Source organism: Anomaloglossus baeobatrachus, chromosome 2 (assembly GCF_048569485.1).
Source record: "Anomaloglossus baeobatrachus isolate aAnoBae1 chromosome 2, aAnoBae1.hap1, whole genome shotgun sequence".
NCBI classification, from domain to species: domain Eukaryota; kingdom Metazoa; phylum Chordata; class Amphibia; order Anura; family Aromobatidae; genus Anomaloglossus; species Anomaloglossus baeobatrachus.
This window is the reverse complement of record NC_134354.1, coordinates 402,665,012-402,687,936: the sequence shown is the minus strand read 5'-3', so window position 1 is coordinate 402,687,936 and position 22,925 is coordinate 402,665,012. Positions and strand designations below refer to the sequence as shown.

General features: G+C 51.7%; 1 protein-coding gene across 1 annotated transcript in view; it reads right to left on the bottom strand.

Moving 5' to 3' along the window:
• MTFR1L (mitochondrial fission regulator 1 like) overlaps positions 1-22,040 on the bottom strand; it is a 45,408-nt gene extending 23,368 nt beyond the window's left edge. Inside the window, exons 1-3 of the mRNA XM_075336103.1 lie at positions 21,807-22,040; positions 12,717-12,821; positions 9,160-9,266 (exon numbers count right to left, since the gene is read on the bottom strand). Of these exons, the coding sequence (XP_075192218.1) occupies positions 9,160-9,266; positions 12,717-12,821; positions 21,807-21,902 (308 nt within the window). The 5' untranslated portion in view covers positions 21,903-22,040. The remainder of the gene's footprint in view (positions 1-9,159; positions 9,267-12,716; positions 12,822-21,806) is intronic.
• Positions 22,041-22,925: the final 885 nt, after the last annotated feature.

Below are 22,925 nucleotides of genomic sequence, written 5' to 3'. Positions count from 1 at the left end.
AGCGGCAACAGATCTCTTGAAACACGTCCGGGTGAAGAGACCATTCCCCTGCGTCCATGCCCTGGCGACTGAGAAAGTCTGCTTCCCAGTTTTCTACGCCCGGGATGTGAACTGCGGAGATGGTGGAGGCTGTGGCTTCCACCCACAGCAGAATCCGCCGAACTTCCTGAAAGGCTTGCCGACTGCGTGTGCCGCCTTGGTGGTTGATGTATGCCACCGCCGTGGCGTTGTCCGACTGAATTCGGATCTGCCTGCCTTCCAGCCACGGCTGGAACGCCTTTAGGGCTAGATACACTGCCCTTATCTCCAGAACATTGATCTGAAGGGAGGACTCTGGCTGAGTCCAGGTACCCTGAGCCCTGTGGTGGAGGAAGACCGCTCCCCACCCTGACAGACTAGCGTCCGTCGTGACCACAGCCCAGGATGGGGGCAGGAATGATTTCCCCTTCGACAAAGAAGTGGGAAGAAGCCACCACTGAAGGGAGGCCTTGGCTGCCCGAGAAAGGGAGACGTTCCTGTCGAGGGACGTCGACTTCCTGTCCCATTTGCGGAGAATGTCCCATTGAAGTGGACGCAGATGAAACTGCGCAAATGGAACTGCCTCCATTGCTGCCACCATCTTCCCTAGGAAGTGCATGAGGCGCCTCAAGGGGTGCGACTGGGCTCGAAGGAGAGATTGCACCCCTGTCCGTAGTGAACGCTGTTTGTCCAGCGGAAGTTTCACTATCGCTGAGAGAGTATGAAACTCCATCCCGAGATATGTCAGCGATTGGGTCGGTGTCAATTTTGACTTTGGGAAATTGATGATCCACCCGAATCTCTGGAGAGTCTCCAGAGCAATGTTCAGGCTGTGTTGGCATGCCACCCGAGAGGGGGCCTTGACAAGGAGATCGTCTAAGTAAGGGATCACCGAGTGTCCCTGAGAGTGTAGGACTGCTACCACTGTTGCCATGACCTTGGTGAAGACCCGTGGGGCTGTCGCCAGGCCGAAAGGCAGTGCCACGAACTGAAGGTGTTCGTCCCCGATGGCGAAACGCAGGAAACGCTGATGCTCTGGTGCAATCGGCACGTGGAAATAAGCATCCCTGATGTCGATTGATGCTAGGAAGTCTCCTTGGGACATCGAGGCGATGACGGAGCGGAGAGATTCCATCTGGAACCGCCTGGTTTTCACGTGTCTGTTGAGCAGTTTGAGGTCCAGAACGGGACGGAAAGATCCGTCCTTTTTTGGTACCACAAACAAGTTGGAGTAAAAACCGTGACCCCATTGCTGAAGGGGAACAGGGATCACCACTCCTTCTGCCTTCAGAGTGCTCACCGCCTGAAGAAGAGCATCGGCTCGCTCGGGGGGCGGAGATGTTCTGAAGAAACGAGTCGGGGGACGAGAGCTGAACTCTATCCTGTAACCGTGAGACAGAATGTCTCTCACCCATCGGTCTTGGACATGTGGCAACCAGGCGTCGCAAAAGCGGGAGAGCCTGCCACCGACCGAGGATGCGGTTTGGGGAGGCCGAAAGTCATGAGGAGGCCGCTTTGGGAGCGGTTCCTCCGGCGGTCTTTTTAGGACGTGACTTAGACCGCCATGAATCAGAGTTCCTCTGACCCTTCTGTGGCCTGTTGGACGAGGAGAATTGAGACCTGGCTGAGGGCCGAAAGGACCGAAACCTCGATTGTACCTTCCGTTGTTGAGGTCTGTTTGGTTTGGACTGGGGTAAGGATGAGTCCTTTCCCTTGGATTGTTTAATGATTTCATCTAATTGCTCGCCAAACAGGCGGTCGCCAGAAAATGGCAAACCGGTTAAGAACTTTTTGGAAGCAGAGTCTGCCTTCCATTCACGTAGCCACATGGCCCTGCGGACTGCCACCGAATTGGCGGATGCTACCGCCGTACGGCTCGCAGAGTCCAGGACAGCATTCATGGCGTAGGACGCAAACGCCGACGCCTGAGAGGTTAAGGACACAACCTGCGGAGTAGAGGCACGTGTGACTGCATTAATCTCAGACTGACAAGCTGAGATAGCTTGGAGTGCCCATACGGCTGCGAATGCCGGAGCAAAGGACGCGCCGATAGCTTCATAGATGGATTTCATCAGGAGCTCTATCTGCCTGTCAGTGGCATCCTTGAGTGATGCACCATCGGCCACTGCAACTATGGATCTAGCCGCCAGTCTAGAGACTGGAGGATCCACCTTGGGACACTGAGCCCAACCCTTGACTACGTCAGGGGGGGGAAGGGATAACGTGTGTCATTAAGGCGCTTAGTAAAGCGCTTATCTGGAAAAGCTCGGTGTTTCTGGACTGTATCCCTGAAGTCGGAGTGATCAAGAAACGCACTCCGTGTACGTTTGGGAAACCTAAAATGGGATTTCTCCTGCTGAGAAGCTGACTCCTCAAATCGGAGGAGCTGGAGGAGAAAGATCCAACACCTGATTGATGGACGCTATAATGTTGTTTACTATGGTGTCCCCTTCAGGTGTATCAAGGTTGAGAGCGGCGCCAGGATCAGAGCCCTGATCTGCCACCTCCGCTTCATCCTCCAGAGAGTCCTCATGCTGAGACCCTGAACAGTGTGATGAAGTCGAGGGAAGCTCCCAGCGAGCCCGCTTAGCCGGTCTGGGACTGCGGTCCGTGTCAGAGTCCTCACCGTGGAACCTATGAGTCGCCCCAGGAGCACTTTGCTGCTCCAACCGAGGGGGGCCTGGGGGCAATGATTCAACAGTGCCCGGGGCCTGTGTTACCGGTCTGGACTGCAAAGCTTCTAGTATCTTAGCAGACCATTTATCCATAGACTCAGAAAGTTTGTCAGCGAATACTGCAAACTCTGTCCCTGTCACCTGGACAGTGGCAGCAGGTGGTTCCACCTGGGCCGAGGGTCCCACCAGTGGCAGAGGCTCCGGCTGAGTGAGTGTCACAAGGGCCGAGCATTGCACACAATGAGGGTAGGTGGAACCTGCAGGTAGCATAGCCGCACATGAGGTACAGGTTGCAAAGTAAGCCTGTGCCTTGGCACCCTTGCTTTTTGCGGACGACATGCTGTTGTCTCCTCTTAGAGCAATCAGAGAGGGTATATAGCCAAAAGCAAATAGTGCGGCCGTACAGAGTAAATGTATACAATATAAGCATATAAATATACACTTCGGCACCCAGGGGGGCCAGCACCTAGTAACAGGTGCGGCTTACCGACCGCCCTCAGCGGTTGTGTGACCACCAGATTCCCTGCCTGGGCCTCCCAGAGCTGTGGAGCTCGGTGATGTCTCCCCTCTGAAGTTCTCCAGCGTCAGAAGTGCTGATAGGAATGGCTGCCAGCGTTCTGAGAGGAGGAGGGAGCCGTGGGCGTGCCTCAGAAAGTGCGGGAATCTGGTGCCCCACGGTGCTCAGTGAGGGGGGAGGAGGATACTAAGTATGCTCCAGCCCTCAGCGCTGACGTCCAGTGCAGCGTCCCGCCCTTACCCCTGACTGGCAGGCCCGGGGGCGGGAGTATGCGGTACTAGGCCGCAAAAGCCGGGGACTAAAGTTATAAGCGCGGCCGGCAAACAAGCACAGTCAGCGCGGTAGTCCCGGCGCACAAACACACCCAGCAGCTGCTGCAGCGTCCATTACACAGGCGCTCTATGCGCCATCCCCAAGGGGACACAGAGTACCTCAGAGGAGCAGGGCCTGTCCCTGACGATACCCGGTCTCCTGTCCAGCAGATTCACCCAGGGGCTGCGGAGGGAGCACGGTCCCAGTGCCTGGTGACCGGTTAGGATCCCACTTCACCCAGAGCCCCTAAGGGATGGGAAAGGAAAACAGCATGTGGCTCCAGCCTTTGTACCCGCAATGGGTACCTCAACCTTAACAGCACCGCCGACCAGAGTGGGGTGAGAAGGGAGCATGCCGGGGGCCCTGTTATGGGCCCTCTTTTCTTCCATCCGATATAGTCAGCAGCTGCTGCTGACTAAATTGTGGAGCTTGCGTGCATGTGTGCCTCCTTCAACACAAAGCATAAAAACTGAGGAGCCCGTGATGCACGGGGGGTGTATAGGCAGAAGGGGAGGGGATTTACACTTTTAAGTGTAATACTTTGTGTGGCCTCCGGAGGCAGAAGCTATACACCCCAATTGTCTGGGTCTCCCAATGGAGCGACAAAGAAATACACACACGCACACACATAACAGCACACACACACACACACACACACACAAACATCAGATCACACTCACTCTCACACACACCTCACATCCACATACTCACAACATCCTGGGATATCGCTTGCTTCTCGGCGGCGATACTGTGCTGTGAGCTTCCAGGCCCTGCCGGAGGATCACATGGCCAGAAGCATGTGGTATCTCCGGATGTTGTGAGTGTGAGCGCGTATGTGCAATATCGTCAATGTGTGTGTGCGTGAGTGTATGCGATCGGGTGTGCGTGAGTGTATGTGATCGGATCTGTAAGTGTCGGCAGAGGAGCACGGCGTGCTGGAGGAGGCTGGGAGGAGAGAGGCTGATCCTGGGAAAGGCTGGGATGGGGAGGCTGGGGACAGAAGAGGCTGAGGCTGGGGACAGAAGAGGCTGAGGCTGGGGACAGAGAGGCTGAGGCTGGGGACAGAGAGGCTGAGGCTGGGGACAGAGAGGCTGAGGCTGGGGACAGAGAGGCTGAGGCTGGGGACAGAGAGGCTGAGGCTGGGGACAGAGAGGCTGAGGCTGGGAGGACAGAGAGGCTGAGGCTGGGAGGACAGAGAGGCTGAGGCTGGGAGGACAGAGAGGCTGAGGCTGGGAGGACAGAGAGGCTGAGGCTGGGAGGACAGAGAGGCTGAGGCTGGGAGGACAGAGAGGCTGAGGCTGGGAGGACAGAGAGGCTGAGGCTGGGAGGACAGAGAGGCTGAGGCTGGGAGGAGAGAGGCTGAGGCTGGGAGGAGAGAGGCTGAGGCTGGGAGGAGAGAGGCTGAGGCTGGGAGGAGAGAGGCTGAGGCTGGGAGGAGAGAGGCTGAGGCTGGGAGGAGAGAGGCTGAGGCTGGGAGGAGAGAGGCTGAGGCTGGGAGGAGAGAGGCTGAGGCTGGGAGGAGAGAGGCTGAGGCTGGGAGGAGAGAGGCTGAGGCTGGGAGGAGAGAGGCTGAGGCTGGGAGGAGAGAGGCTGAGGCTGGGAGGAGAGAGGCTGAGGCTGGGAGGAGAGAGGCTGAGGCTGGGAGGAGAGAGGCTGAGGCTGGGAGGAGAGAGGCTGAGGCTGGGAGGAGAGAGGCTGAGGCTGGGAGGAGAGAGGCTGAGGCTGGGAGGAGAGAGGCTGAGGCTGGGAGGAGAGAGGCTGAGGCTGGGAGGAGAGAGGCTGAGGCTGGGAGGAGAGAGGCTGAGGCTGGGAGGAGAGAGGCTGAGGCTGGGAGGAGAGAGGCTGAGGCTGGGAGGAGAGAGGCTGAGGCTGGGAGGAGAGAGGCTGAGGCTGGGAGGAGAGAGGCTGAGGCTGGGAGGAGAGAGGCTGAGGCTGGGAGGAGAGAGGCTGAGGCTGGGAGGAGAGAGGCTGAGGCTGGGAGGAGAGAGGCTGAGGCTGGGAGGAGAGAGGCTGAGGCTGGGAGCAGAGAGGCTGAGGCTGGGAGCAGAGAGGCTGAGGCTGGGAGCAGAGAGGCTGAGGCTGGGAGCAGAGAGGCTGAGGCTGGGAGCAGAGAGGCTGAGGCTGGGAGCAGAGAGGCTGAGGCTGGGAGCAGAGAGGCTGAGGCTGGGAGCAGAGAGGCTGAGGCTGGGAGCAGAGAGGCTGAGGCTGGGAGCAGAGAGGCTGAGGCTGGGGGCAGAGAGGCTGAGGCTGGGGGCAGAGAGGCTGAGGCTGGGGGCAGAGAGGCTGAGGCTGGGGGCAGAGAGGCTGAGGCTGGGGGCAGAGAGGCTGAGGCTGGGGGCAGAGAGGCTGAGGCTGGGGGCAGAGAGGCTGATGCTGGGGGCAGAGAGGCTGATGCTGGGGGCAGAGAGGCTGATGCTGGGGGCAGAGAGGCTGATGCTGGGGGCAGAGAGGCTGATGCTGGGGGCAGAGAGGCTGATGCTGGGGGCAGAGAGGCTGATGCTGGGGGCAGAGAGGCTGATGCTGGGGGCAGAGAGGCTGATGCTGGGGGCAGAGAGGCTGATGCTGGGGGCAGAGAGGCTGATGCTGGGGGCAGAGAGGCTGATGCTGGGGGCAGAGAGGCTGATGCTGGGGGCAGAGAGGCTGATGCTGGGGGCAGAGAGGCTGATGCTGGGGGCAGAGAGGCTGATGCTGGGGGCAGAGAGGCTGATGCTGGGGGCAGAGAGGCTGATGCTGGGGGCAGAGAGGCTGATGCTGGGGGCAGAGAGGCTGATGCTGGGGGCAGAGAGGCTGATGCTGGGGGCAGAGAGGCTGATGCTGGGGGCAGAGAGGCTGATGCTGGGGGCAGAGAGGCTGATGCTGGGGGCAGAGAGGCTGATGCTGGGGGCAGAGAGGCTGATGCTGGGGGCAGAGAGGCTGATGCTGGGGGCAGAGAGGCTGATGCTGGGGGCAGAGAGGCTGATGCTGGGGGCAGAGAGGCTGATGCTGGGGGCAGAGAGGCTGATGCTGCGGGCAGAGAGGCTGATGCTGCGGGCAGAGAGGCTGATGCTGCGGGCAGAGAGGCTGATGCTGCGGGCAGAGAGGCTGATGCTGCGGGCAGAGAGGCTGATGCTGCGGGCAGAGAGGCTGATGCTGCGGGCAGAGAGGCTGATGCTGCGGGCAGAGAGGCTGATGCTGGTGCAGCATGGGGGATGGAGCACGATGGGGGGTGCGCAGCATGGCGGATGGAGCACGTTTGGGGGGTGCGCAGCATGGCGGATGGACCACGTTTGGGAGTGCGCAGCATGGCGGATGGACCACGTTTGGGAGTGCGCAGCATGGCGGATGGACCACGTTTGGGAGTGCGCAGCATGGCGGATGGACCACGTTTGGGAGTGCGCAGCATGGCGGATGGACCACGTTTGGGAGTGCGCAGCATGGCGGATGGACCACGTTTGGGAGTGCGCAGCATGGCGGATGGACCACGTTTGGGAGTGCGCAGCATGGCGGATGGACCACGTTTGGGAGTGCGCAGCATGGCGGATGGACCACGTTTGGGAGTGCGCAGCATGGCGGATGGACCACGTTTGGGAGTGCGCAGCATGGCGGATGGACCACGTTTGGGAGTGCGCAGCATGGCGGATGGACCACGTTTGGGAGTGCGCAGCATGGCGGATGGACCACGTTTGGGAGTGCGCAGCATGGCTATGGACCACGTTTGGGAGTGCGCAGCATGGCGGATGGACCACGTTTGGGAGTGCGCAGCATGGCGGATGGACCACGTTTGGGAGTGCGCAGCATGGCGGATGGACCACGTTTGGGAGTGCGCAGCATGGCGGATGGACCACGTTTGGGAGTGCGCAGCATGGCGGATGGACCACGTTTGGGAGTGCGCAGCATGGCGGATGGACCACGTTTGGGAGTGCGCAGCATGGCGGATGGACCACGTTTGGGAGTGCGCAGCATGGCGGATGGACCACGTTTGGGAGTGCGCAGCATGGCGGATGGACCACGTTTGGGAGTGCGCAGCATGGCGGATGGACCACGTTTGGGAGTGCGCAGCATAGCGGATGGACCACGTTTGGGAGTGCGCAGCATGGCGGATGGAGCACGTTTGGGAGTGCGCAGCATGGCGGATGGAGCACGTTTGGGAGTGCGCAGCATGGCGGATGGAGCACGTTTGGGAGTGCGCAGCATGGCGGATGGAGCACGATGGGGAGTGCGCAGCATGGCGGATGGACCACGTTTGGGAGTGCGCAGCATGGCGGATGGACCACGTTTGGGAGTGCGCAGCATGGCGGATGGACCACGTTTGGGAGTGCGCAGCATGGCGGATGGACCACGTTTGGGAGTGCGCAGCATGGCGGATGGACCACGTTTGGGAGTGCGCAGCATGGCGGATGGACCACGTTTGGGAGTGCGCAGCATGGCGGATGGACCACGTTTGGGAGTGCGCAGCATGGCGGATGGACCACGTTTGGGAGTGCGCAGCATGGCGGATGGACCACGTTTGGGAGTGCGCAGCATGGCGGATGGACCACGTTTGGGAGTGCGCAGCATGGCGGATGGACCACGTTTGGGAGTGCGCAGCATGGGAGATGGAGCACGATGGGGAGTGCGCTGCATGGGGGATGGAGCACGATGGGGAGTGCGCTGCATGGGGGATGGAGCACGATGGGGAGTGCGCAGCATGGGAGATGGAGCACGTTTGGGAGTGCGCAGCATGGGATATGGAGCACGATGGGGAGTGCGCTGCATGGGGGATGGAGCACGATGGGGAGTGCGCTGCATGGGGGAATGGAGCATGTTTGGGAGTGCGCACCTCCCCCCAACACACACACACACACGCGCGCGCACTGCACAACACACCACACACACACTGGGAACCACAAACAACTGCCCTACACAGACAACGCTGCACACACACACACACACACACACACACACACAACACCCAACACACAAACACCGCGGCACACACAAATATACGCACATACCGCACAACACACACATTGCACAAAACATACCTCCCCCAAAACACACCACACACACACACAAACCGCGCAACACACAACGCTACAGACACACAGCGCTCCTCAAACAACGCAACACACGCAACACACATACAACACCGCTCTCACCCCCCGTCACACCCAGACAACACCCAGAACATGTACAGCCCCTACACAAACACTTGGTAACTACACACAACATCTATCTATATATATATATATAACAAAAATCATACATGAACTACACAATACGTAAATTCTAGAATACCCGATGCATAGAATCGGGCCACCTTCTAGTACATATATAACGATCTGCCGAGATCGTTATACAGGTCGCTCATCGTTACTGCGTCGTTGGTAAGGTCTGACTGTGTGACATCTCACCAGCTACCTCCCAGCGATCCTTATCAGGTCGTATCGTTGTCGGGATCGCTGGTAAGTCGTTGTGTGTGACTGGGTCTTTATATAGCTGTATAAAACAGACCGCGTAGGGATGCTGAACATTAAACCCATTGGATCCTGCTCCCAAGATGTGAATTCCTGACATGATGTGTTGCCATGGCCATAGTACACAAACAAGTGGTATGAGCTCTATAAAGTAAAATAATGCTGACTGTCAATAAAACTGACATGAAAAGCTAATAAATACCTAACTCTTGCATATGTTTCGTCATCATCTGCGGCTATCCACTTAATGTCAGCTAGGGTAGGTACCATTGGTGCGTCAGTGAAATAAACGTCAGAACCTGGGAGAGCCTGCAAGGGAAAAATAAGACTGGTTTTAGGTAGAACAAAATGAATGTTGTGGCGGCAAAAGATGGGGCAGTTCTGGGATTGTGGACCAACATAGAAATGCACTGTCTGCAGCCCAATCACTAAGTATATAGCTTCTACCAAGGAAAAATCACAGCAATCCCTTATAGGCAGTCTGTCAGTATAGAATGACTGTTGAAATGAAGTACTGGTGCTTGTGGATGATGGCGGCGGAAAATATGTAACCATTTCAGCCCCGGGGCACTTTCCGTTTTTGTTTTTTGCTCCCCTTCCGAGAGCCATAACTTTTTTTTATTTTTCTGTCAATCTTGCCATATGAGGGCTTGTTTTTTGCAGGACGAGTTGTACTTTTAAATGAAACCATAAGCTTTACCATATAGTGTACTGGAAAACAGCAAAAAAATTCCAAGTGTAGAAAAACTGCAAAAAAAGTGTGATGGCACAATAGTTTTTGGGATTTTTTATTCACGGTGTTTACTATATGGTAAAACTGATGTGTGGGTGTGATGCCTGAGGTCGGTGCGAGTTTGTAGACACCAAACATGTATAGGTTTACCTGTATCTAAGGGGTTAAAAAATTCCGAAACCCGTAGAGTTCTATTTTTTGGGATCTATGGCTCAGTGACAGCTTATTTTTTGCGTCTCGAGCTGATGTTTCTAATGGTACCATTTTTGCGCAGATGCTACGTTTTGATTGCCTGTTATTGCATTTTGCGTAAAACTTGCGGCGACCAAAAAACGTAATTTTGGCGTTTGGTAAACGGCGTAGTGGCAAAAAAAATTCCAATCAGATTAATTGATTTTATATTTTGATAAATCGGGCATTTCTGAACGCGGCGATACTTAGTTTACTAGTCCCCCTAGGGGGCTATAGCGATCAGCAATTCGATCGCTCTTATCTATCTGCTGATCACAGCTACACAGCTGTAAACAACAGATACAGTCACTTCCTGTTTCTCTCTGCTCCGGGCCGAGGGAAAACGAAAGTGAAACGTCATAGCTCCAGGCGTCATGTGCTGTGCTACGATGGCAACCACCGAAAGTCACGTGATCACTCACGTGACTTCCGGTGGGGGCGGTGGTAAGTGAAAATCTTCACCGCGCGTATATACAACTCGCTGCCAGACTTTGGCAGCGAGATGTAAGGGGTTAATGTTACGGGTGGAATGCGATTCCACTCGTAACATGCAGGCACACATGTCAGCTGTTGAAAACAACTGATATGTGTGCTGATCAACGCCGCCTGGCCGCAGCAGGGGGCAGGGCTTAACGGGACACACTGACGGATATATCCGTCCATGGTCGTGAAGGGGTTAACTACACCTTGCGAAATTCTTGTTTTCCATCTGTCTTTGCCGTTCTCTTGTGCTACGAAGTCAAAGCTGTCAATTACAGAAGAGGAGAAAACAAGCAAGTGAGAAGATGTGTGTAAATGATTTGCCGCACCATGATACAGGCCTGTACTGTGTGTGAACAGTCATCCTGTGCTCACAGAGTGCATTTAATGGCTTATTCAGATGCTACTGTTTGTCATGAATGTGTTGTCTAGGGGAAAAGCAGACAACAGATGAACACATAACATTTATTTTCTGGGGCAATTCACTGACTTTTTTTTATAGGATAATTAGACTACAAAAAAACAAAAACAAAAAAAAAAAAAAAACAACAAAAAAACGAGGACATGGCCCACTCAGGTATGGTTTGTGGACCCAATTTGCTCAATCATGACAAGAGATACTTGGAAATTTCCTTTTTTTGTATCATATACAGTCATATGAAAAAGTTTGGGCACCCCTATTAATGTTAACCTTTTTTCTTTATAACAATTTGGGTTTTTGCAACAGCTATTTCAGTTTCATATATCTAATAACTGATGGACTGAGTAGTATTTCTGGATTGAAATGAGGTTTATTGTACTAACAGAAAATGTGCAATCTGCATTTAAACAAAATTTGACCGGTGCAAAAGTATGGGCACCCTTATCAATTTCTTGAACACTCCTAACTACTTTTTACTGACTTACTGAAGCACTAAATTGGATTAGTAACTTCAATGAGCTTTGAACTTCATAGGCAGGTGTATCCAATCATGAGAAAAAATATTTAAGGTGGCCACTTGCAAGTTGTTCTCCTATTTGAATCTCCTATGAAGAGTGGCATCATGGGCTCCTCCAAACAACTCTCAAATGATCTGAAAACAAAGATTATTCAACATAGCTGTTCAGGGGAAGGATACAAAAAGTTGCCTCAGAGATTTAAACTGTCAGTTTCCACTGTGAGGAACATAGTAAGGAAATGGAAGAACATAGGTACAGTTCTTGTTAAGCCCAGAAGTGGCAGGCCAAGAAAAATATCAGAAAGGCAGAAAAGAAGAATGGTGAGAACAGTCAGGGACTATCGACAGACCACCTCCAAAGACCTGCAGCATCATCTTGCTGCAGATGGTGTCAATGTGCATCGGTCAACAATAGAGCGCACTTTGCACAAGGAGAAGCTGTATGGGAAAGTGATGCGAAAAAAGCAGTTTCTGCAAGCACGCCACAAACAGTCGCCTGAGGTATGCAAAAGCACATTTGGACAAGCCAGTTACATTTTGGAAGAAGGTCCTGTGGACTGATGAAACAATGAGTAGTTTGGTCATACAAAAAGGGGTTATGCATGGAGGCAAAAAAACACGGCATTCCAAGAAAAGCACTTGAAACCCACAGTAAAATTTGGTGGAGGTTCCATCATGCTTTGGGGCTGTGTAGCCAATGCCGGCACCGGGAATCTTGTTAAAGTTGAGGGTCGCATGGACTCAACTCAATATCAGCAGATTCTTGACAATAATCAGTGACAAAGTTAAGGTTATGCAGGTGATGGATATTTCAGCAAGACAATGATCCAAAACAACTCTCGAAATCTACTCAGGCATTCATGCAGAGGAACAATTACAATGTTCTGGAATGGCCATCCCAGTCCCCAGACCTGAATATCATTGAAAATCTGTGGGATGATTGGAAGCGTGCTGTCCATGCTCGGCGACCATCAAACTTAACTGACCTGGAATTGTTTTGTAAACAGGAATGGCCAAATATACCTTCATCCAGGATCCAGGAACTCATTAAAAGCTACAGGAAGCAAATATTAATGTTACTTTTATGTTGAGGTGCCCATACTTTTGCACCGATCAAATTTTGTTTAAATGCGGATTGCACATTTTCTGTTAGTACAATAAACCTCATTTCAATCCAGAAATATTACTCAGTCCATCAGTTATTAGATATATGAAACTGAAATAGCTGTTGCAAAAACCCAAATTGTTATAAAGAAAAAAGGTTAACATTTATAGGGGTGCCCAAACTTCTTCATATGACTATGTGAAAATAGGATGACATATGGAGTAAAAAAAAAAAAAAAAAAAAAACACACAACACAACAGTCCAAGCAGTACCTCAAAGTGAGCTCTTGTACATGGCTTCAGGGGCAGGTGAGATCCAATTTTCCTTACAAGGCTACGAGATGAACCACATGGCTTGTTCTCCCACACAGGAATAGTCTGCAATAAAGATGAAAACATCAGAAAGCATCAAGATGTTCAAGATCAAAAGTAAAAGCATTACTAAGGGTATGTGCGCACTAGGCGTTTTTTTCACGCTGCATTTTTATGTGCGTTTTTGTCTCAAAAAAACACACCCGCATGCGTTTTTGCCGCGATTTGGTGCGTTTTTTTGCTGCGTTTTTGCTCACTGCGTTTTTAATCAGTGCACAATGCCATGAAAGATTGTTGATGAAAAAAAAAAAAAAGGTCTGATGTTATTTCCTTCTTCAAAATGTTCATTGTATGCAGGAGAGCAGACAGCAGCTGCAGAACTACAAGGCTCAGCGTCCTCCATTCACTAGTGTATGCAGGAGAGCAGACAGCAGCTGCAGAACTACAAGGCTCAGCATCCTCCATCCAGGACTGTATGCAGTTTTTTGCCCAAAAAGAAAAAAAAAAATGACATGGGCTTCGCCATATTTTTGTATGCTAGCCGGGTACAGCAGGCAGGTACGGGCTGCCCCCAACCCCCAGCTGCCTATTTGTACCCGGCTGGGAACCAAAAATATATAGAGAAGCCCTTTTTTTTTTAATTATTTCATGAATTTCATGAAATAATTAAAAAAAAAAAAAAATGACGTGGGCTTCGCCTAATTTTTGAGTCCAGCCGGGTACAACTAGGCAGCTGGGGATTGGGATCCACAGTGCAGGGTGCCCAAGATTTCTGGGCACCCCCACTGCGAATTGCAGTCCGCAGCCACCCCAGAAAATGGCGCTTTCATAGAAGCGCCATCTTCTGGCGCTGTATCCAACTCTTCCAGCTGCCCTGAAGCCGGGTGGCTAGCTAGGTAATAATGGAGTTAGGGCTAGCTGTATATTATCAGCTAGCCCTAAGCCCGAAATTCATGGTGTCACGCCAATATTAGACATGGCCACCATGAATTTCTAGTAATGATAAAAAAAAAAAAAAAAAAAGGAAACAACAACACACAGAAAAATATTTTTATTAGAAATAAAACACAACACAATTAGTGACTCCATCTTTATTGAAATAAAGAACCCCCCTCCGCAGTAATCCTGGGTCAAGGTCCCGCGCCATCCAATCCGGATCCAATATCATCTGATCGGTTTGCTGGAAGGCAAAGCGATCTGATGATGTGTCAGGATCAAGTGCATGAATCCCATCACACATCAGCTGATTGTATAAAAGCTGTTTATACAATCAGCTGATGCATCAGTGCAAAAAAATAAAAATAATACTCACTTATGTGCTGTGCTGATTACCGGCAGCTCCTGCCGCGATCGATTGGACAGGAATCTGATCCCGTCCGATCGCTGCAGGAGCTGCCGGTAATCAGCTGATGAAGTCCCCTGACGGCAGGATCAGCTGATAGCCGGCCGGGCGCGAAAAAGCCGGCGAGACTACGATCAGCTGATGCGTCAGGTGACTGCATCAGGTGATCCACCGCCAGGTCCTGCAAGCAAGATCCTGCCCCGGGGAGACTGCACACAGCCAGAGCGGCGGTACCGGGAGGAGCTGGGAGCGGGCATGGCACCGGGACCCTGCAGACAGGTGAGTATATATGACTTTTTTTTTTCTACTGTTCACTTTGGTTTTCGCCGCTGCCTCCACCTCCAGCCCAGACATGGCGCCGCACGGAGCTGACATGCACAGGACGGGAGGTGGACGCAGCGGTGACGGTACCGGGAGGATTCATGCTTCTGTGTTTACCAACAGAAGGAATCCTCTTCCTGTACACGTCACTGTAGTACCCACCCCTTGCGTTTATAGCTGCGTTTTTAGTCATAGAAACGCGGCTATATGCGTTTTTCATTGCGTTTTTAACATCTCATTGAATTCAATGAGTGAAAAATGCAGAAATAATTGACATGCTGCGTTTTTGTGGTCACCACAAAAACGCAGCTAAAAAAAAAAACGCTGTGTGCGGACAGCACTTATGAAAACCCATTGACATTGCTGGGGAAGCAATGTCACTGCGTTTTCAGCACAAAAACGCGGCAAAAAACGCCGCTAAAAACGCGGCAAAAACGCCTAGTGCGCACATACCCTAAAATGTATTAGATCCTCAGGAATATTAAAGGGTGTTCTCCGGTGAAAAGTTACCATGTACCCTTTTATGCGCATTACACAATAGAGCAGGTTGGATGCCCGACCTCCACTCCGTTCATTCTCCGTGTGGCTGCTTAGAAAGCAGAGAGCTTCTACAATGCCCAGTAGCATAGCCCTTAGTTCTTTTTAAGTCGAGTTATCAGAATACCAAGAACTAGTTCCTAAGCAGCCCCCACGTGGGTGATGCATCATCAGGCTGGTTTCCATTGTACAGGGATGGATGAGAACTTCGTAGTGAGCGCTGACCGGTAGACAGATGATTGCTATGTCCTAGATGCACAAGTACTTGTCTGTCCGGTTTTGTGAGAAAAAGCAGCCGACGACTGAAATACTGTTCCACCTATCTCTACTTCATAACATGAGAAATTACAGTTCCATCACCCGAACGTTTGTCAAAAGCACTAGGATATGCTGCACCCCATAAACGTTATCATACTCCAGTATCCCTAAGTTTACAATTACAGGGATATTCTGGATAAAAACAAGTTATCACATTCACACGACGGGAGGTAACTATTAAAAAGGTGGGGTGTAACCTCTGAGCCAGGCACGGATTATCTGAGGCTACTTTCACACTTGCGTTGGACGGCTTCCATTGCTATCCGCAGCCTTGAGGAATTACAGGAACCGTTGCAGGAAACCGTTGTATTCCTCATAGACGTCTATTAGCTACGGATAGCAACGGATGGTCTTGCGTTGCATCCGCTGCACGACACAGCGTTGTCATTTTGACACTGCGTCGGGCAGAGGGAACACTGCATGTAGCGTTTTTTTGAGCAGCGCAATCTGTAGGATTTCACTGCACATGCTCTCTCTGGCTCCCTGCACACGTAACCAGTGTAAACATCGGGTTACTAAGCAATGCGATTTGCCTAGTTACCCGATATTTACCCTGGCTACGGGTGCAAGGAGCCAGCGCTAAGCAGTGTACACTGGTAACCAAGGTAAATATCGGGTAACCAAGAAAAGTGCTTTGCCTAGTTACCCAATATTTACCCTGGCTACGTGTGCAGGGAGCCCAACACTTTCCGCTCGGCTCCCCCCCCTCCCGCACTCCACCCCACATGTACAGACGTACGCGCGCGCACACACTCCCACTCCCCTGTCCCCAGCCTTGCATTCCTCGCTACACTGACGTCCTCAGCGCCATGGCCCCGCTCGGCTCTACCCACCCCGCACTCTACCCCCCACCCCCTCACACATTCTCGACGGCCGAACGATCAGCTGATCACCCGGCGATTGGCTGCTCTGAGCAATCAGCTAATCACCCGGTGAACGGCCGCTGTGAGCGATCAGCTGATCGTTCACAATAGTAAAACGAAGAAAAAAAAATCTGTAAGATCCGTTGCGCCACTAAATGCAACGCATCCATTGCATCGGTCACACAACGCAATGCAACGGATGCCGTTCAACGCAAGTGTGAAAGTAGCCTGAGCAGGGTATTTGTTGATTAATGGAGCAGCGGGCACACATGCAGCCATCATAAGCAGCAGCAATGCACATGTACAAGTGTCGCGCCATTCAAATGTGTGGCACAAGTCTCAGCTGTAAGACCCCAACAATCCAGCAGTTATCAAATTCCTGGGAGCGGGTATTAAATGGCGAAAAGAAGGGTCCCCACATGCTGAGGAAATTGAATTTTTACAGTAAGAGTAAACACAAGGGGTCAGATGGCATTTGCGCCTTTATCTATTTTTGCCTGTATCATTTGCGCCTTTATCATCTATTTTTGCCTGTATCATTTGCGCCTTTATCATCTATTTTTGCCTGTATCATTTGCGCCTTTTTTAAAGTCTATTTTATACGAGTTTGCCTGTTTTATATTTTTTTATGTTTGTTAAAGTGTCCAATGTTTGTGGTTTTCCCAATGTTTTCATGCAAGTCACAAATTGCAACTTTTTAAAGAGTCATAAGAGCAATGTACTCCTATTTATGTAGGCCTGAATTTTTGGAGACAATTGAGTGGAACACGTGTCTTTTATGGCACAAAAAAAACCAAAACCCCAAAAAACAGTGACACCCACACTGGCATATACCACAGGGGATAGCATTGTGCTAAAGGTGCTTGGGAAGCTGCACATTTCACTCATTACACAACAAAAAGGTGAAACTTGCACATATATCCACAGCATAAATTGACACATTGCAAAGCTGAAACCTGCTGCTATTGTCCATTTACGTTTTGGGTAGGATTCAGAGCATGTGCATAAGATTTCATACATATATATAGTTACCGTACATAGTTACTTAGGTTGAAAAAAGACCTAGGTCCATCTAGTTCAACCTTCCTCCACCAGTTCTACATTTGGTCACTTAGGCCGGTTTCACACATCCGGCTTTTCGCTTGTTTGCCGGATCCGGCGCTCTCCCGTACAGACAATACAGTACAGTGACAGCGCTGTAACTTCCGGGTCACATGCGCCGGTCACATGACAGCACGTGACCGGCGCTTGTTGCGCTGTCACTGTACTGTAGTCACTGTATGAGAGAGCGCCGGATCCGGCAAACAAGCGAAAAGCCGGATGTGTGAAACCGGCCTAAGTCATTTATAACCAACAATGTTGTGTGTACTGAGGAAATCATCCAGCCCTTTTTTAAAAGCTGTTATAGTATCTGCCATTACTACCTCTTGTGGTAGGGCACTCCACAGTCTGACCGCTCTAACTGTAAAGAACCCTTTCCTATTTAGCTGTCAGAATCGCTTTTCTTCAACTCGCAGTGTATGTCCTCTGGTCCTTAGTACTGTCTTTGGAAGAAATAAGTCATGTGCCAGTCCTTTATATTGACCACACATGTATTTATACATATAAATGAGATCTCCTCTGAGACGTCTTTTTTCTAAGCTAAACATATCTAACTTTTTAAACCTCTCATTATTTCTCAAAAGCTTATACACTATGCTGGCCCTTTAAAAAGCAGCAGATATTATGCAAGGCCAGGTTACAGGGGAAAACTTGACTGTAATGTTGTCCTCACAAACCAAACTGTTCTAGGTTTAGTTAAACCGGCAACCTTAGCTACATACACAAGATTAGTAATGTGGTAACTAGGGAAGAGATGCAACACTACATCCCACACACATCCCAATTACACACACCACCCGCCTTCCCCATTTCTGAATTATGAACAGAAGTGTCTGCTGTAGATGAAGAAACAGATTCAGGGGATTTCAGCTCACAGGTTTTTAAGATTATTAGCGTCCGGCCAGTTCATGTGCCCAACCTCATGCGGGGGAAACTTCACCCACCTTGATGGCAAATTGTAGCACAATTGTGTGGAAATTTGGACTCTGCGGGTGGAGGAGGCTTTCTTTGGCCGCACCACAGCGACAGGATCAGGCATTACCCTTAGGGTTTGCTCACACGAGCATATAAATCGTACAAGTGCAATGCGAGAAAAAAAACAAAAACGCATTCCACATGGATGACAAGTGGAAAATAAAATTGTTCTACTTTTTTGGATGAAAATTTGAAGATATATATATCTCTATCTATCTATCAATACACACACACACACTTATGTGAGTTTACCCTGAGGGTATGTGCCCACGATCAGAGCTCACTGCATCCTGGACGCAGCAGATCCTGCTCTGCGGGGTCGCAAGTCTCCTCCGTAGTGGAACGCAGGATCCGTAGCTGCTCGGCCCACGATCAGGGTTCAGTGCGCTGTGGTCTCTCTCTCTGTTTTACCTACAGAGAACACTTGCAACTCCACAGCAAACAATTGACATGCTGCTGCTCAGAAAGCGGCACCGCAGGTCAGTTTATACTGTAGAAGAAACAAGCACAGTGGGCAGAAGATTTCTATAAATCCCATCCATTGTGCTTTTACTGTACAACACAGCGTTTTGGACGCAGTGAAACACCCTGAATCCAAAACACTGCAAACACTGATTGTGGACACAGCCTTAGGCCTCTGCCACACTCACGTGAAATTCACGCACGTGCCGAGAGACACGTATTTCCCCTGCGTGTTGCGTGCAGGTAAGTACGTGTCTCTGGTACGTGCGTGACACGTGTGTTCTACGTGTGCTATCCGCGATAGCACACGTAGAATCGGTAATTATTATACTCACCTGGTCCTTCCTGATGTCCGCGCTGCTGTCCGTGGTGCTGATCCTCGGTCTCCAGCCCTCCCGTCTCCCCGCTGCTGCTGCTGCCAGGCAGTGAAGTGAATATTCAATGAGATTAATGAGCGGCGGTCGGCAGCAAGAGGCAGCAGCGGCAGAGACAGGAGGGCTGGAGAAGGTGAGTTAATGTTTTGTTTTTTTTTCAATGACATGTGTGTTTTCTCCGGCGCGTGTCACACGGGACCGCATCCACACTACACCCGTGTGGTGCGGGTGCGGGCCGTGTGACACCCGTGCTGCGGGAGAAAACACTGACATGTCAGCGCTTTCAAAAACGCACACACGTACAAACGCACACGGACACACGTTCCGTGTGGTTTTACGTGTGTGTGCCTGCTACAATAGGGTAGCATTGGTTAAAGTGTCTCCGTGCCGCCGGTACGTGTAAAAAATGACAAACACGTGCCGGAGGCACGGATGTGTGGCGCAGGCCTTAAAATGAGTTCTTACTTCCCAAGTGTTTCTTTGCACTCGCTGAAGGTGGCCAAAAAGTGTAAGAAACAATTTCACCTACGCACTTAACCTAAATACCTGCTAGATTAGGGTGTGTTCACATCTATTTATGACTAATCATACAGAAGAACACCAGGTGTCACAGCTGATGCCACCACATACAAAACAGAGCCTTTTATGGAATAAAAAAAATATATAAATAAATATATATATATGAAATCAATAGCACTATATAAGTGAATAAATATTATTGTAGCTGCTTTGCCATTATTTGCACTAAATGTATCTAAACGTTATACAATATTTAATAAATTTGGCTCCTCTTTAAATTTAACATTTGTTCAAAGCTGTGAAAATGGAGACTTTTTTTTTTTACTACTTAAAGGGAACCTGTCAGCAGATTTCGGGCCTATAAGCTGCGGCCACCGCCAGTGGGCTCTTATATACAGCATACTACCATGCTATATAGAAGAGCCCAGGATGCTGTGTAGAATGTAAAAGACACTTTAAAAATACTCACCTAGGAGGTCGCAGACTGGTCAAATGGGTGGCGCCGTTCTTCGGTGTCGGCACCTCCTTTTTCGGCCATCTTGGTCCTCCATCTTCTGAAGCTGGGGTGCATGATGCGTCCTACATCATACACAACACAGGCCGGCATTGAGGTCCTTTGATCAAAGTGTGCCTGCACGGGACTTTAATGCCGGCGAGGGTGACGCCGGCTTCAGAAGAAGGAAGACCAAAATGGCTGAAAGAGGATGCGCCGGTCCAAAGAATGGCGCAACCCATCTGATCGACCTCCTAGGTGAGTATTATAAAGTGATTTTTATGATCTACACAGCGGCCTGGACTCTTATATACAGGATGTTAGAATGCTGTATATAAGAGCCCGGTGGTGGCCGCAGCTTATAGTCACCAAGTCTGGTGACATGGTTCCCTTTGCAAGGGGGTTATCCACCTATATTCTATCTATCTATCCACACACACACACACACACACACATCTATATTCTATATTCACCTCCTGTGCTGTTCCAGCGGTGAGCAAAATATTGGATCCAGGATGGCCTAAACCTGAGCCTAAGGCTAGGCTCACATTTCCGTTGTTTTGCATCAGTCACATGCGTTGTACAACGGATGACAAAGAACAGAATTCATTGTCGGACTCCATTGTAAAAGAGAAAGTGATCAGCTGATCGTTCACATTAGCCGGCCGGCTTTTGAGAGCGAACAGATGAACAGCCGATCGCTCACAGCAGCCAGCCGCCGGGTGATCAGCCGATCGCTCACAGCAGCCGGCCGCCGGGTGATCAGCCGATCGCTCACAGCAGCCGGCCGCCGGGTGATCAGCCGATCGCTCACAGCAGCCGGCCGCCGGTTGATCAGCCGATCGCTCACAGCAGCCGGCCGCCGGTTGATCAGCCGATCGCTCACAGCAGCCGGCCGCCGGGTGATCAGCCAAACGCTCGGCCGCCGAGAATGTGTGCGGGGGGTGGAGTGCGGGAGTGTGTGTGGAGCCGAGCGGGGCCATGGCGCTGAGGACGTCAGTGCCGGGGACTACATGGCTGGGGAGAGGGGTGTGTGTGTGTGTGTGTACATGCAAAGTGCGGGAGGGGGCGGAGCCGAGCAGGGAAGTGTCAGGCTCCCTGCACACGTAGCCAGGGTAAATATCGGGTAACTAAGCAAAGCACTTTGCTTAGTAACCCAATGTGTACCCTGGTTACGTGTGCAGGGAGCTAGAGAGCATGCGCAGAGAAATCCTACAGATTGCACTGCTCAAAAAACGTTCCAAGCTGCGTTCCTGCCGCCCGACGGTCAGTCGTTCCACGACTGATCAGTTGGGCGGAGGATACAATGCAGCGTCATCAGTCACAATCCGCCGCTCATACAAGTCTATGGGAACCACAGAATTCGCCAAACAGATTCCGTTGTTTACCAGAGCAGCGGATTGTGACTGATACAAATTGACGGAAATGTGAACCTAGCCTAACTTGGCACATCGAACGCCAACTGACTGGTGGTGAAGACTGGCTTCCACAATTCACGTGCTAATGGCCCAATAGGGCACAGGGCAGTGTGACACAGGGGCAGGGGTGGACTTATTTCCCAATCTTGCAGCAATCTGTAGGGAATGACTTGTGAGTGGTGGTAATAGAGGGACATCCTCCGGACTGAGTGCATGTGTCGTGATAGAGCTGCACATGGATGGCACAGCGGATGCTACCACAAGGCCCAGGACGGCTAGTGGGCACAAGTCCATGCCAGCACTGGGCCACTGCTCCGCCATCTCTCACCTTGGATCGCTTCCTCCGACCACATCTCCGGCCCTCGGCGTTCTCGGGGGTCCCGCAGTCCTCGGCTCCATCACCGGAGAACTCCACGGAGGCCATGGTGAGGTAGCGGTGACTTTTCAGCACAGAGGACGCTGTACCCTTCTGGCCCACTCTATGACAGGGCACCTCTACCAGGCTCTGTTATACCGGCCTCAAAAACAACGGTGCCTCTCTGCGTGCGCGCTCCTGCCGGAGATTATCTGTGCGCATGTGCGGGGTGCGCGCGCCTCCATCCTCCTTGCGCGTATTGCGTGAGTGGGGGGGCATACTGTGTGAGTGGGGGCTGTGGCTGCGTAAGGGGCTCTGTACTGCGTGAGGTGGTACCGTACTTTTGCAAGGGGCTCTGTGGCTGGCCGATGAACACTGTACTGTGGCTGCCCTGTTTGGTGTAAGGGGGCTCTGTGGCTGCATGAGGGGCTACCGATGAGCACTTTACTGTGTTAGTGGCGCTGTACTACGTGAGGGGGGCGCTATGGCTCTGTGAGGAGGCTCCGTACGGCGTGAGGGGGGGTAATGGATACTGTGCTGTGTGAGGGGCGCTGTAGGGTCTGAGTGGCATTGTACTGCATGAGGGGGCGTAGGGGCTGTGTGTGGGTCTTTGTGGCTATGGGGGGGATACTGTGTTGCCTGAGAGGAGCACTGTACTGTATGGGGGCGTTGGGCACAATACTGTGAGATGGGCGCTGTGGCTGTGTGAGGGGGGTCTGTACTATGTTAGGTGCTGCCTTATTGTGTGAGGGGGCACTGTGGCTGTGTGAGGGGGCACTGTACTGTATGGCGGTACTGTACTATGTGATAGGCGCTATGGCTGCACCGTACTGTATGGCAGTGATGGATACTGTACCATGTGATAGGCGCTGTAGGGTGTGAGGGGCGCTGTGACTGAGAGGGGGCACTGTACTGTATGGCGGCAATAGATACTGTACCGTGTGATAGGCACTGTAAGGTGTGATGGGCACTGTGACTGAGAGGGGGCACCGTACTGTATGGCGGTACTGTACCTTGTGATAGGCGCTGTAAGCTGTGATGGGCGCTGTGACTGTGTGAGGGGGCACCGTACTGTATGGTGGTACTGTACCT